Below are 15,992 nucleotides of genomic sequence, written 5' to 3'. Positions count from 1 at the left end.
GACCCATTATACCCGACTACGTGGCAGTTGCGAGATCAGACAAATGGATGTCTCAAAGACAGAGCGGATCTAATAATGAAGAATTTCTGAAAGTCTGAAACCTTTCGCTGCCTGTAAGCAGTTCCACATGTGCTATGGCTGGGCATTTATAGAGACCTCTAAATCTCAGTACAGATAGACGACAGGCCTGAGCTCTTTGGGCAAACAGTTAGAGAGCAAAAGGGCCACTGTTAGATGGAGGTGAAGCCTGATGTCAATCAAATACAGTAGGTCATAATGTTTTAACTTTTATGCAGGGTCATACTGTCTTTATGTATTAATGCCAACCAGAAAGGAAAGCAGACGAAAGAAAGCCATACAGGTTTGGAACAACATGGAAGTTGGAACTTAAAGAGAAAGTTCACTCAAAGATTATAATTTTGTCATCATTTACTCACCCTTATGTCATTCCATACCAAAGTTGGACCCCATTGACTTTTACTGTATATACATAAACAGTTAAAGCATTCTTTAGAAAATCACATTTTGTGTTCCACAGAAGAAAGCCTTGCAGGTTTGGAACAACATGGAACTTAAAGGGTTAGTTTAACCAATGACCCTAATGTCGTTTCACACCCGTAACACCTCCATTCATCTTCGGAACACAGTTTAAGATATTTTATATTTAGTCCGAGAGTGTATGGACGTGTATGCACTATGCACACTATACTTTCCATGTCCAGAAAGGGAATAAAAACATCATCAAAGGAGTCTATATGTGACATTAGTTGGTTAATTAGAATCTCTTGAAGCATAAAAATAAATACATTTGGGTCCAAAAATAACAAAAACTACGACTTTATTCAGCATTGTCTTCTCTTCCCTGTTTGTTTTCAATCCTCAAATAAAGATTCAAAAGGTTATGAATCAGCGTATCGAATCATGAATCGATACGCTGATTCATAACCCTTTGAATCTTTATTTGAGGATAAGCTTGCAATCTGAGAAGCTTGCGATTGATTTGCCGGATGAACCCCGCAAATCGCAATCTTCTAAGCTCAATGAGAGATTTCTGAGTGGTGCAAGCGCTCGCCAAGTGAGAAGGAAGCTCTCATTTTTCAGTGATCAGATAGATCCAGATCCTGGAAGCAGCCTTTCTTCTCCTGCCTTACTAACGCGGAAGCCGCTGATTTCACCAACCTCGTTAGTTCTGTGGAGCGCAGTTATTCCGCCATTCCGGCGGTTGAGGATACGCTAGCCTCTCATCTTTCACCTTTTTCGGCTTCCACTTGGAAATCTCGCCCTCTCCTCCCTTCTAAGCCGTGTAGGACCACTTCCGCTTTAATTGGTAAGTCCTACATCGCAGCTGGTCATAAAAGAGCTCCGTATGGCCACGGATTTGGCCTTAAAGTTTACTAAACACACAGCAGGACACTCGATGGCTGGGTTGGTGGCTGCCGAACGCCACCTATGGTTAACTAAAATCCACAATTAGGAGAAGGTTTTCCTCCTCGACGCGCCTGTTTATCAGGAGGGTTTATTCGGCAAGGCTGTCAACACCATGGTTGACAAATTTAGAGCAGCCAAGTCTCAGTCGGTGGCTTTTAGGCAGTTCATGCCTAGACGAATGAGGGAGTCGTCTAGCACCTCCCCTTCCCTGCCCAGAGAGCGTCCTCTGTTCAGGAAGGATTTTCCCAGAAGTAGGAGTGACCAGAGTCATCCTCCACCTGCCACGGTTTGGGGAGCTCGTGGTCGCTAATTACCATGCCAAATACTTCATCGGCGCCTTCAGCTGAAGCGGCCTGACAGTAAGCCCTCCGCTCCTGCTCCACGAATCATTCCTCACCCTCCGGTCAGGAAGAGGAGAGTTGTGCCAGACACTCGGGGCTGGGTCAGAACGTGCAAGCATTTCTGCCTGCCCCCTGGCCACTCTTTTCGAGTCCGACCCCCTCACACTCGCTGCCCAGTGCGTCTCGAGGGGCAGGCCGGCTCAACTTTATGCAACCCCAACGTTAGGGAAAGGAGACGCTTTAGGCTCTCTCCCCCTGAGTTCATTGAATCAAATCTCCACTGCCCATATTTCAGGAGACACAACCTGTTTTCTCCAAGGGTCAGTAAGCCTTGCGTTTCCCACTCAGAGTGGAAACGTCTGCCAGGGGTATTGCCCTGGATGCTACACACAATTCAGCTGGGCTACATGTTTCAGCTTTGCCGCAACCCCCTTTGTTTCAGTGGGGCCCCCATACTATAGTAAACAGCACCTCAGAGGCTTCTGTTCTACAAAAGGAACTTTCTTCCCTCCTTCTTAAGGGAGCGATAGAAGATGTCCTGCCTACGGACATAGAGAGGGGTTTTTCAGCCATTACTTCTTGGTTCTGAAGAAGGACGGCGGCCTGCGGCTCATACTAGACCTTCGATGTCTGAACTTCTCCCTCCTCAGAGGGAGGGTCAATATGTTACGTTGAAGTCCATCATTGCTCAGGTTTGGCAGGGGATTGGTTTGTGTCGATAGACCTGAAGGATGCATATTTTCATATTCAGGTTGTCCAACGACACAGGATGCTTCTCAGTTTTGTCTTCGGAGGGAAGGTTTTCCAGTACAGGGTGCTCCCCTTTGGCCTTGCTTTTGCGGCAAGGACGTTCACAAAGTGTAAGGATGCTGCACTGGCCCTGCTGAGGCTCCAGGGCATCTGCATACTCAACTACCTGGACAATTGGCTCCTTCTGGCCCAGTCCAGGGAGCTGGCGAATGCTTACAGAGATTCTGTGCTTCCTCATGTCTGTTCCCTTGGCTTAAGGGTGAACATCAACAAGAGTGTTCTTCTACCGTCCCAACAGACCACCTTCTTAGGGGTTTGTCTGGATTCCTTGTCAATGCAGGCCCGTCTGGCTCCTGCCCGGATTTTCAGTATTACAACATGTCTGGCCCACTTTGAAGCCTGGCCATCATAGGGACTTGTCGCAGGCTCTTAGGCCTCATGGCCACTGCCTTCTAGGTTCTTCGTCTGGGACTGCCCCACATGAGGCCCTTCCATTGATGGATGAAACGCGTTGGGGCCCGATCTACGGGATCGCCCTACTGCCTACTGAGGATGTCGCAAAGTTGCTTTCGAGCACTATGCTCTCTGAATAGGGATCGAGATGTTGCGTGCGCTGCCAAGCAGAGAAATCTGGGGAGAAGATGGCGCTCGCACAAGTATAGCTCAAAGGTGTTGAGCTGGAGGGGCGGCACTGCGGCATCAGCCAATTAATTGGCGTGATTCTATAAGGGCTTCAGACAATTGGCACTCCCGAGGGGCGTTGCCCATACGCGTCACTACGCAGCGTCTTCTAAACCAACTTTGGACCCCATTGACTTTCACTGCATACAAATATACAGTTAAAACATTCTTCAGAAAAATCACCTTTTGTGTTCCATGAAAGAAAGAAAATCATACAGATTTAGAACAACTTGTACTGGGGTGAGTAAATAATTAATGTTTGGATGGACTGTCTCTTTAAGATAAAGCAGAACTTCTGACAATTAGTAGAGTAGAGCTTAGAGTTACACTATTTCATATTCATTAGCCAAGGAAATAAGGTTTTGTAACTTCCAGATAATTCCTACAACCCTGTCTTCATTACACACTCAACTGCAGCAGGTTGTTTTGGCAGTCTGAGAAAAAAGCAGCACATCTGTGCATCATTTATTTCTTCCTTAATCGCATGCCGTCATTGCGCATTTGTCCATTCTGTGGGATCTGCCCCTGTGGCTTCACATATTCCTTTCGCTTTTACTGCTACTGTTCATGAAGCTGGATTTATTGGTGCTGTCAGCGTCAGGAACTCCTCTTTTTTTGAAGTACATGTGGTCGAGGTCTCTGAGAGCAGAGCGCCATATATGGACAATCTCCATATTCAACAGCACCTGGCTTTCATGATGCTTCATATCAGTCCAATTATTGCTTTACGGCACAAGTACATACTCTGTAAATGATATTCACATGTATCTCACTGGATGTCATGCAAGTCAGTTATTGAGAAATGAGAGCTGTTCTGTCAAACTGTGAGGTGCTGCAGGATGTGGTTTAAAAACAAGTTGTTTATGGGAGAAGGTGCAAATCCACTCAGGTCCCATCGCTGTGCTGAATTTATGGGAATCTCAAGCCCCAGGCTGTCTTCAAAGCCAGTGCCATGGTAAAAGTTACCGCTAACTGACAACAGATGTGTGCGTGAGAGAGAGAGAGAGAGAAAAGAGACGTTTTCTGTATCTTCTCCCATTTTAGTAGTCTTGATACATAAAATGTAGATAGATTTTTGTGTAACTCTGAACTTCAGATAAGATTTTAAATGTATGTAAAATGGCACAGATCCATGAAGTAAAAGTATGCGTTTATGAAGGTCTGGTATAGGGAGTTCAAATTGTGGGTAAGTGTTAAAGGGCCTGGTAAAGTTTCACTGCAGTGGCTTCCTCACAGGCCAGAGTGTAACAGCTGATCACTTCCAAAGCATTGGGGTTCAAGCCGACAGGCAAAGTCTGTTACGGCGTTCAAGGTAAATTAGTGCAGAAAGTGTAGAAAGACTTTAATCTGATGATTGAAGATGGACATGAAAGGGTTAAACTACTTGTTTTGTTCACTATTGCGTCACACGTCATTCCGCTGACTCTTAAAAGGATTTATATTGATCTTCATGCTCAGGCTGGATATGATAAGGATTATTCCATATATTACACTTCGCATAATTCCACAAAATCATATAAATGTTTATACCATATGAAAATGACAAACATACGAAAACAAGATACACCACCATTCAATTATAATTATTATTTTTTTAAAGAAATTAATACTTTTATTCTAAATAAACATCTATAATCTCTTTTTATTTTTTTATTTAATTTGTATACTAACTATTGTTTTTTTTTCTTGCTTGTAAAGCACTTTGAACTACATTGATTTGTTTGGAAAAGTGCTATATAAATACAGTTAGCTTGCTACTGAAAATTCAGCTTTGCCATCACATGAATAAATAACACTCAAAAATATATTAAAATAGAAAATAGTTATTTTAAATATTACTGTTTTACTGCAGCCTTGGGGAGCTTAAGAGATGTCAAAAACATTCAAAATCTTACCAACCCTAAACTTTTGAACAGAAATATATTAAAGTTTTGTTTTAAAGGAACTGTATTTAAGAAATGTATTTCAGTTAATCAAAAAATTAATATATGATTGCCTTGATATGTCACTAGACATTAAGAAATGTTAATTTCAAATACTTCTATCAATGCCTACAGTATTCCGGCCAGGATATTGTCATTTAAAAGTTGTTGTTGCAGCCCTCAACTGATGTTGATGTTGACATGTTGTGTTTTGGCCAGAAGCTCCACCCTCCACCTATCGACCAATCACGAAGTCAGTAGTGTTTGGGCATCCGGGTTGCCAGATCTGCTCTAGCTGCCTATCTTACTATCTTACCACAGCTGCCACTAAAAATGTTCCTGCTGGATCCTGGAGCCTATCTGGCAACCTTGAGTCAGCTGTAGTACCAGTTTTGGCCACAATCTTACATACACTTCCTTTAAATGTGTTTTATATTTTTTCTTTAACATTTGACTTTCTCACTTTGTCTATCTCTGTCAGATTTTCGGTGAGCCGGAGCCGGTCCGGATGATATCTGAGGGCTCAGACTGCCGTTGTAAGTGTGTGATGCGGCCGTTGAGTATTGAGGCATGCTCAAGGCTCCGTGACGGAAGCTTGCGAGTGGATGATTTTTACACTGTGGAGACGGTGAGCTCAGGCTCTGACTGTAAATGTTCTTGCACGGCTCCTCCATCCTCACTCAACCCTTGTGAGAATGAATGGAGAACAGAAAAACTCAGGAAACAAGCTCCTGAACTGCTCAAGGTAAACAACAACAACAACAAGAAAATACATTTTTTATTTTTATATTTGACTTGCTTCTGTATTCTGATTTTACCATTCTGATTTTACCACCATATATGTTGGAGTGTGATTCTCAAGTTAATCAGCCAGCATAATTTTATTTACATTTATTTTATATTTTTTATTTATTTACGCTATACCAAACCCCATCCCTAAATCTACCCATTTGTGTATCATATGACATAAAACAGGATATAACATCAGATATGACTGCAAGCAGTTTATTAAAAAAGATTGACTTGTGTGAAGAAAATCCCCAAAAGCGATCAGTGTCTCCATTGGCTGAAGATAATGCACATATTCAAAAATTGCCACCCAAAGAAACATTCCGTCAGCTTAGATAGTGATATTGCATATATGTCGTATGTCACGTGACCAATTGTGTCAACTGAAATCAATGGACTTCATGAAAATGGCCAGAAAATGGTGCTAAATGGGTTCTCTGCCCTTTAAAAAGTGACCTGACTCAAAATGTGGCGAATAGTAGAGAGGCCATGTTGGTCGGTTAGCCGGAGACATACACAATATAAAACATATAACTATGTATTTAAACAACGTACATAACACCCAGTAGAAAATATATACAGTATCAATAATTATTCATACTTACAGGTTGTGATTTTTAGAAGAAAGCTGGTCCAAATAAACTGGGTACTGACCGTTCAAGAGCAAGCTTTTTGCGAATCCTGCGTTGAAGGGCGGGTCAAGTTCGTTCGCGAGTGGACAATGTAGAACATAGGTTAGCATTATGCAGATGTGTTAGCTAGTGACGTGTAGCCATAACTATTTTGGATTTGAATTCCTGACAACTCGTTTAGGTGGTTCAAAGTTGATTATTTCTTTCAGGAGACAATGACTTTATTTATTGTGCTTTTTCAAAGTTGCAGACCATTTACACTTACACAGACAGCTATTACACACTGCATTTTTAAAAGATGTCCAGGCCTTACTTTGACATGTTTTGCATATTATTAAGCCTGAATTTGTACCATATTATTCACTAAGAGGTGCCAAAAGCAAAATAACCTCTCTTCTGGGAGTCAAAATGATTTCCTGTTAATGGAAAGCATGCCACAGATGCTGTTGGTTACAACAGAAAATAATTTTGATCCCTCAACTGGTAATAACTAATAAAAAACACATTGACAGAATTTGTTTTTCCAAATGGACAGTCTAATTGATTTTCTGTGGCAATAAGCTTCATGATGCTGTAAGAGCTTAAAAGAGCAGTGTCCAAGAGCCATGCCGATTTATCTTGAGGGACTCAAACAAACATTCTTTATTATTCTGTTTGTGTTTAGCTCCATTCCATGGTGGATCTACTGGAAGGAACATTGTACAGTATGGATCTAATGAAGGTCCATGCCTACATGAACAAGGTTGTGTCTCAGATGAACACATTAGAAGAGGTAACCATCACATTGATCTGACTTGTATGTGAAAGCTTCACGCTTTCAAGAAATTGCCAGAAGTGTGACACTATTAATGATCTCTTCACAGACCATAAAGACAAACCTTACCAGGGAAAATGAGTTTGTGAGAGACAGCGTAGTGAATCTGTCTAATCAGCTAAAGCGCTACGAGAACTACTCTGATATTATGGTGAGCATCAAGAAAGAAATCTCCAGCCTGGGACTGCAGCTGTTGCAGAAAGACGCAGCCTCTGACAGTAAAGCACAGGTAACACATGGTTTCTCCAACACAATTGCACACACGCACAATTGCACAATTGTAATTCAAAACTTTATGATTCCAGGGCACAGAGAGTAAAAAGTCCAAGGAGGCCATAAAACCACCCAACAAGAAACCCCCAGCTGTCAAACCTCCACCCAAACAGCCTAAGGAGAAACCTGTCAAGCCCAAGAAAGAGGCTCCTGCTAAAGCATCAAAACCTGCGAAGCCAGACCCCACCACTAAAACCAAGACCTTAGTCCACCAGACGGGAGTCATCAGGGGGATCACATACTACAAAGCGTCCAAGACAGAGGACTCTGAATCACATTCAGCAGGGAGAGGAGAGAGAGGTAGGGAGACCATGCACATCACATCTGTGTTCAATTAATAGTTTCTGAAAGCCACTCAGTATAGTTCTACCAGAGACAAAAGCAACTGGCTTTACTGTGGGTGATAACATCAATAAAACACTAAAATATACCTGAACATAAAGAGACCTAAGGATGGCACGGTTTGATTGGGCCAGTAAGCAACCACCAATCCATGATATTTATATACGGATTTGCTGAGTTTTTGAGGTATAGGAAATGTAATTTGCACCTGTACCTTTTTGTGACCCAAGGCTTTGAGAACAGCGAACCTGCACATAAAACATTACAAGCAAAAAGTGTAGAGAGGCATTTAATTGTTAATATTCCACAAACCTCTTGTAAGTGTGACTGGATCTCTGACATTTCCTCTATAACATTTCTCTATAATCACTTTCCTCTTGTATCTTATTTCTTGTTAAAACACTTTAGTAATTGTGAACACCAGAATAGCCCATGGTTAGGAAAAGGGGTTTCCTTCTCATGAATCTGGACCTGAAATTTACAGTACAGTCATTTTATAAGTTTGCTGTTGTTTTAAAGGGATAGTTCACCCCAAAAACGAAAATGCTGTCACCATTGACTCATGTCATGTTGAAGCATGTATGAATTTCTTCTGCTGAACACAAAGGAAGATATGAAGACTGCAAAAGCCTTTAAGTCCGTCTGACGGTTTTCTTTACAATAAGCATTTTTGTCAGGCTCCTTTGTAAAGGTTTCTCCCCAAGTACCGGTACTTCTGAATGGGCTGAGGTTAGGATTTAGTGGGTTTGAAGTGAAAGTTTGTTATGACCGTACATTATATGCGGAGAGCATTCACTCAGTATCGTTATCTCATTTTTGACCGAAGTGGCTTTTAGAGGCTTTTGCATCTGAACTCTTTAAATTTTAAAGAATATGGGTAACCAAACAAAAAATACAATGGAAGTCAATGGGGTCCATCAACTGGTTACAGACATTCTTCAAAATATCTTCTTTTGTCCTCAGCAAAAGAAAAAAATTAATACAGTTAAGGAACAACTTGTGAGTAAATGATGACAGCATTTACATTTTTGCGTAAACTATCCCTTTAAATGAGAGGTGGTAAGAAACTTTAGTTATTTTAGTGAAAGGCTGGTCTGTATTTCTTCATTTCATCGACAGTGTCAGCAACTTTCCTCTGGGATGAAATCATGTACATTGCTGTCCAGAATCAAATATAAAACAGGGACATGCAGGGAAGCAAACATGTATAAATAAAAAATAATCAAAGGTTTGCTGAAATGCCCTGAACTATTACAGCAATGGCCCCCGTGTCCTTGAATGACAGATGGCAGTGATGGAGTATGTATTAATATCTGATGTACTCTCTCCCGCGCTCATGTCCACATGCTGAATGTTCCAGACGGTCCCACAGCGCAGGAAGAGAAAGCTCAGATTAGGGTCTCTCCACTGACATTGTCTTACGGGGATCATGTTGTACATGGCATGAGATGAAATGGGCTCAGCGTAGGAATGTCGAATCCAAGCATTGCAGGCAGAGACTGGGTTACAATGCAGGAAGTTTCTTCGAGTGCAACATCTCATCAATAATTCTTTTGATGTGAGGAATCTGAAATGCTTGGGGTAAAACTTTAGGCCAAGAGTTGTAATCTTCCTTTCAAACCCTCCCTGTCTTTCTATTTTTCAGAAAACCCAGCCAAAACCCACATTGGCCACCAAACCGAGGACAAAAGAGGCTCCGAGCTTGTCTTGGAAACCTCTGAAATAACGTCGACTGTACCGCCAATAACAACCACCACTAAGCTTGTTGCTGCGACAACAACAAGCACCACGCTAGCAACCACCAGTGAAGTGGCCATCATGAATTCAACCCTGTCAACACCAGCACCAGAGAAACCAATGGGCAGTGGAGGAAAGACGCTTTTGTACAAAGCAGGTACAATTTATGTGGCCTGATGATAGACACAGCACACATACATATATGGGGCGTTCCTACTTTTTACTTTTATTCAGCAAGGATAAGTGAGGTAACACTTTATTTCAATAGTCCACTTTAGACGTTCTTCTAACTATAAGTACATTTGCAACTACATGTCAACTAACTCTCATTGGAGTATTAGTAGAGTATGGAAACTTGTTTCTGCCACTGAATAAAACAATTTAAAAATATAATTACAACTTTTTATCTCACTTACTCTAACTCAATTGCAAGACAGAAACCTCGCAATTCCGGGTTATAAAGTCAGAATTGCGTGATATAAGCTCACAATTTAGAGCATATGTCTTGCAATTCTGACTTTTACAGTTCTCAGAATTGGACTTCATAACTTAAAATTGCGAGTTTATAACTCAGTTCTGAGAAAATTGCGAGATGTAAACTCTTTAGTACCTTAGAGCCTTAGGGGTCCTGCACACTGTGCGATTTTTCAACATCCTTTGCGAATGTCCCTTGTCAGACTGTACGAACATGATCCCCGTGTCACACTGTAAGATCTCAGTTGTCATTAATGTCAGACTGCACGATAGTAAAAACGGACGCGCGCAAGAAATCTCACCCGGAGCTTTATATCATCAATGAATGACGCGTTCAGTGACAGTGAGCTGCATTACACGCGGGACTGAAATGCTGGCTACAAATAAATTTCTAGCTCTCGTTTTGGTCATAGTTTGTCCTGAAAAACCGAGATATTTGATTGTTGTCGTAGGAGAAGTCACACTGCAGGATTCTGTGCCAAATCTTCTGACACTGCCAGAATTTCGTCTGAGGTAAAATTTGATCGCAGAGCTCATTAATCGGCGGCCGGTGAACATGTCAAACTAACGACCAAAGACGTCAGATTTTCTGATTTTCGTCAGATTTTCGTCAGAAGATCTGAGGAATCTTTTAGGATTTCCTAAATTTGTCTCAGACGGCCAAATCGTTGCCAAAATCGCACAGTTTGCACCCGGCTTAAGTGCTCAATTCCGATTTATTGTTCAGATTCTAATATTTTGTATAGCTGTTCACATTGTTGTTTTAAATGTCAATATCAGTGTAAACAGATCATGACTGACCTGTAGCTATGTGCAAAAGAATGCCTTGTTACTGTGCAGGCTGGTGGTGGTGGTGTAATGGTGTGGGGGATGTTTTCTTGGCACACTTTAGGCCCCTTAGTGCCAATTGGGCACCGTTTATGCCACGGCCTACCTGAGCATTGTTTCTGAACATGTCCATCAATTCTCCATCAACTGCAAGATGCTATCCTATCAATATGGGCTAACATTTATAAAGAATACTTTTAGCACCTTGTTGAATCAATGGCACGTAGAAATAAGGCATTGCTGAAGGCGAAAGGGGGTCAAACACAGTATTAGTATGGTGCTCCTAATAATCCTTTAGGTGAGTGTACATTAAAATGTAACAAACGATTTGTGTTTTAAATAAACGCTGTTTTCTTGAACATTCCATTTATCAAACAATCCTGAAAAAAGTGTGCCATAGCTTCCTCAAAAACATTTAGCAGCACAATTATTTTCAATATTAATCATACAAATAACAAATGTTACCATATATTAGAAAAAAATATTTATGAAGGAAAATGTGACACTGAAGACTGGAGTAATGGAATAACCTTTTTAATGTAATATATTACATTATATTATCAGCTTTACAGCAGTGAGTAAAAAGTAATTCCATATTCCATCTAGATTTGCATATTTATGCATGGGATATGTGTAAAATGTAATTGCATTTATTATTATTTGAATAGGTAAATCTCTAGACTGTGAGGGCACTCTTGCTTCAGTGGAGATCCCAGAGAAGCATCACAGTTATGGACGGAATGAAGGAGCTTGGATGAAAGACCCAGTAGCCAAAGACAACAAGATCTATGTTACAAACTACTACTACGGCAATAACCTGGTGGAGTTCCGCAACCTGGAGAACTTCAAACAAGGTAAAAATCTATAAAACAAAGAGGGGTGAATACTACTAGGGCAGTAGTTCTTGTTTACTAATTATGTGCAATGAAATAACACTCTTCTGTATTTAAATATAGCTAGACCAACAGCATTTTTGAGAGCCAATTCAGGTGCCAGTATTGCGGTGTTGGGTGTCCTCAAAATCTTAAATAAAAAAGCAACCGTCCCCATTGACTTTCTATTGCATGAAGAGGTCTCTGATATGTGACGAGGTGTACAGAAAACAAGCTAAAAACCCCAGAACCAAAAACCAGAAGTTTTTATAAGCTGTTGACCCAAAAAACGAGCGTTTAAGGACACAAAAGTTGATACAGGCAATTGAGACAGAGCGCGACATGTTATATTACACTGAGAACTACGCCCACTGGAGGGGAACGTAATCAGCGACAGGAAATATAATGTATGACACTTACTTTTTGATATTTGACTAAATGTTTACTGTACACATAGGCATACTGAAACATACTGAGTGTCAGGATCCCAAAATGTACCCATTCTTCCTGCTGAAGCTTCACATCTTATTGCCTGTATCCACTTTTTTTCTCCTTAAATGCATTTTTTAGGGGTTTGACAGCTTATAAAAACTGTGTTGTGTTTTTTAGCTTGTTTGCTGTACACCTTGTCACATATCAACTTTTAGACATTGTTCAGTTTTTTGTTATAAGTAAAAAAATGACAAGGCGACCGCTTCTCACAATACAAAGTCAATGGAGAGTGTTGGATTGGCCTAAATGCGCTCTGTATCTATGTAAACTGCGTAGGAGACTGACACAGACGTGAAGAAATTGTTAAAATCAAGGTTGTACCACTGTAGTCACGTGGACTATTTTAATGATGTCTTTACTACCTTTCTGGAACTTAATAATGTTAATTACATTGGTGTTTATGGAGAGTTCAGAAAGCACTCGGATTTCATCAGAAATATCTTCACTTGTGTTCCGAAGACAAACGGAGGTCTTACAGGTTTGGGAATGACATGAGGGAAAACTAACCCTTTAAATGCTGTTGAGAATAGGTCTGATAATATCCATGATGGCCTGTATTGTGTAACTAATAACAAATTGTATCATAATCAAGATTTGTTCTTTAATGATAGGTCGCTGGAGTAACCTCTACAAGCTTCCCTACAACTGGATAGGAACCGGTCATGTGGTCTACAACGGTGCCTTCTATTATAACAGAGCCTTCACCAAAAACATCATCAAATATGACTTGCGCATGCGCTACGTGGCAGCTTGGACTCAGCTTCACGATGCGGTCTACGAAGACACCACGCCGTGGAAATGGAGAGGCCATTCAGACATCGATTTCGCCGTAGACGAGAGCGGCCTCTGGGTGATCTACCCAGCGCTGGATTACGACTACTCGCAACACGAGGTCATCGTCATCAGCAAGCTGGACCCAAGCGACCTCTCCATGAAGAAGGAGACGACATGGAGGACTGGGCTGAAGCGCAACTCGTACGGAAACTGCTTCATCGTGTGTGGCGTGCTGTACGCCATTGACGTCTACAACCAGAGAGAGGGCGAGGTTTCGTACGCCTACGATACGCACACAAACACGGAGGCCGCGCCACGTTTGCCATTCACAAATAAGTACGCCTTTGTGACCCAAGTGGACTACAATCCCAAAGATAAGGTGCTGTATGCATGGGACAATGGCCATCAGCTGACCTACAATATTCACTTTGTTGGCCAATGAAGCTCTGGGTCTGGGCGTCTTCTTAATTGGGCCTGGTGAATAAGGAACTAGACCATTTGCAGGAGCGCATTGATTTCTTTATTGATATGATTGAGATGAGGTGTTAAACAACAGTCAATATTATTTGGGAATATATTTTACCCTCAACTAAAGAGTTTAAGGACTTGCATGTCTCATTTTTATTTTTATTTTATTATTGCATGTCCCAAACCTTTACCACTGTAAATAGGGGTGCAGTTAAGGATACTGAACTCATATAAAAAGTAATCTGAAGGGTTTTACACAGCTTTATGCCATGATGTTTATTCTGTAAGAGTCACAAAATGTGTTGTAATATCATTTAACATCTTTTTTTTTTTTTTGGAGAAGGAGGAGGAGGATGGGATGTTAAATGTCATGTAAATTTCATTATTTTAGCTATTCATTTTGTAAAATATTAGATTCTCATTGTAAATATTTTCAAGAAAAGGTTGTGGTACAGTATACCTATTATAAAGCTCAGATGTATCATCCCCAGATATTTAAGATTGTAGTCACTCAACATAAGTGGTTACTTATGATTACTCCTGGATGAGTTATTTTTATGTCGCATTTACAGTGTGTAAAATTAATATTTTGTATAAAATAGTTCAAATAAACTTTCTAAAATCAGTTGCTGTTTGTGTATTTGATAGCACACAATGTAATGTTTTGCATTTTGTACTTCACTGTGTGGTATATGATACAGTATGCAACCATACATGATTCAGATACAATAAATCAATGTCACTTGACATACAACTCCCCATATCCAGATGTCTGACATTTTTAAAATGTTGCAATATATGATTGAGGACACATTTTACATACTGACTTTAGGTCAGCGTGTACAGTAAGATTTAGATTGGTTGATTATTTATTTTTATTCCTTTTAGCCTTGTGGAAAAGCAGTACACCTAACAGTATTTATTATGAAAATAATATACTTTAAAAGAATGTGCAAACTGAATGTAATGTTTTTTGAGAAATAAATAATGTGCAATCAAAGGCACATTATGAGTAATCAAAAGCAAATTTTGAGTGATCCATAAAGTTTTATTAAAATAAAAATTAATAAAAAATATATATATCCCAAAAATACTGCCAGAATTTCATAGGAAATAAATACGGGTAAAATTGACCCCCGTAATGCGTTCTTGGAGTAGTGATACAAAAAAATTTTCGCCCAAGGACTACGAGATATGAAAATTACATTGATGAGAGTCAGGAAGAAGTTGAATTCATGAGCGTATAAGAAATCATGGAATATCAAATAAATAAATGTTTTTATTGATACTTTTTTTTTTTTATAAATCACAGCATGCCAGATCAGTTTGGTCCCCTTTATGCATAGGATTAATAAACATATAGGGCCACATTTACTAACAGCTTCAACTAAAAATAAAATTGTGTTAAAAAACTACTGCCAAGATATGCTAAATGCAAGACAAATTGCATATGCATTTGTAGGCGTTTCCCTGTTAGACGCAAATTTTATGTGAGTAGATTATTTAAATTAATCGTGCAAGGTGATTTACTAAGGTTTTACGCTCGTCAATTTACTGGTATTTGTGTCATTATTTACCACCCCCCAAAAAAGCATGTCTTAAAGGGATACTCCACCACTTTTTCATATTAAACTGTTATTACCTTAAAGGGATAGTTAACTTTGAAATTAAACTATTAATGCAGGTCTATGGTCACCACCTCAAAGAGCATACACAGAGAAGTCCAAATTAAACAATCCCCCATCGTAAGTACACACTGATGGCCTAAGACACGAAACGAGCGGTTTGTGTGAGAAAATTAACTGTATTTATATCGTTTTTACCTCTTGTACACCACTACGTCCGACTGATCCGAGAGCGCGCGTGCGTGTTTCCTGTGCTGTACAAAAGGTAAAAACTATATAAATACTATTCATTTTCTCACACAAACCGCTCGTTTCGTGTCTTAGGCCATCAGTGTGTACTTACGATAGGGGATTGTTTAATTTGGACTTCTCTGTGTATGCTCTTTGAGGTGGTGACCATAGACCTGCATTATGTGAGGCACAGACAAGAACGGTTTGACCTAAAATGATCAAAATTGAAACTACTGGGGAAACAAATACTCCTACATCTCGGATGCCCATGAGGTAAGCTAAAACATATCAAAATTTAATTTCAAAGTGAACTATCCCTTTAACTAAGACGAGTTGATACATACCTCGCTCGTCACGCGCGGTGACATTTTGATAGCACTTAGCTTAGCCCACTAAGCCCAGTTCATTCACTATGGTACCAAACAGAGATCAAGTTAGAAGCGACCAAACACCTCCACATTTCCCCTATTTAAATATAGTTACATGAATAGCTGAACGACCAAGTATGGTGACAAAATA

General features: G+C 40.2%; 1 protein-coding gene across 1 annotated transcript in view; it reads left to right on the top strand.

Annotated features, from left to right (window-relative positions):
- olfml2a (olfactomedin-like 2A) overlaps window positions 1-14,380 on the top strand; it is a 31,859-nt gene extending 17,479 nt beyond the window's left edge. The window contains exons 2-8 of the mRNA XM_067413326.1: window positions 5,604-5,867; window positions 7,208-7,315; window positions 7,407-7,586; window positions 7,663-7,930; window positions 9,618-9,866; window positions 11,680-11,865; window positions 12,987-14,380. Coding sequence (XP_067269427.1) covers window positions 5,604-5,867; window positions 7,208-7,315; window positions 7,407-7,586; window positions 7,663-7,930; window positions 9,618-9,866; window positions 11,680-11,865; window positions 12,987-13,591 — 1,860 coding nt within the window. The 3' untranslated portion in view covers window positions 13,592-14,380. The remainder of the gene's footprint in view (window positions 1-5,603; window positions 5,868-7,207; window positions 7,316-7,406; window positions 7,587-7,662; window positions 7,931-9,617; window positions 9,867-11,679; window positions 11,866-12,986) is intronic.
- The last annotated feature ends 1,612 nt before the right edge of the window (window positions 14,381-15,992 follow it).

Source organism: Pseudorasbora parva, chromosome 13 (genome assembly GCF_024679245.1).
Source record: "Pseudorasbora parva isolate DD20220531a chromosome 13, ASM2467924v1, whole genome shotgun sequence".
In the NCBI taxonomy this organism is placed as follows: Eukaryota; Metazoa; Chordata; class Actinopteri; order Cypriniformes; family Gobionidae; genus Pseudorasbora; species Pseudorasbora parva.
Note: the sequence above shows the minus strand (reverse complement) of the source record. Positions and strands in the feature narration are given on the sequence as shown.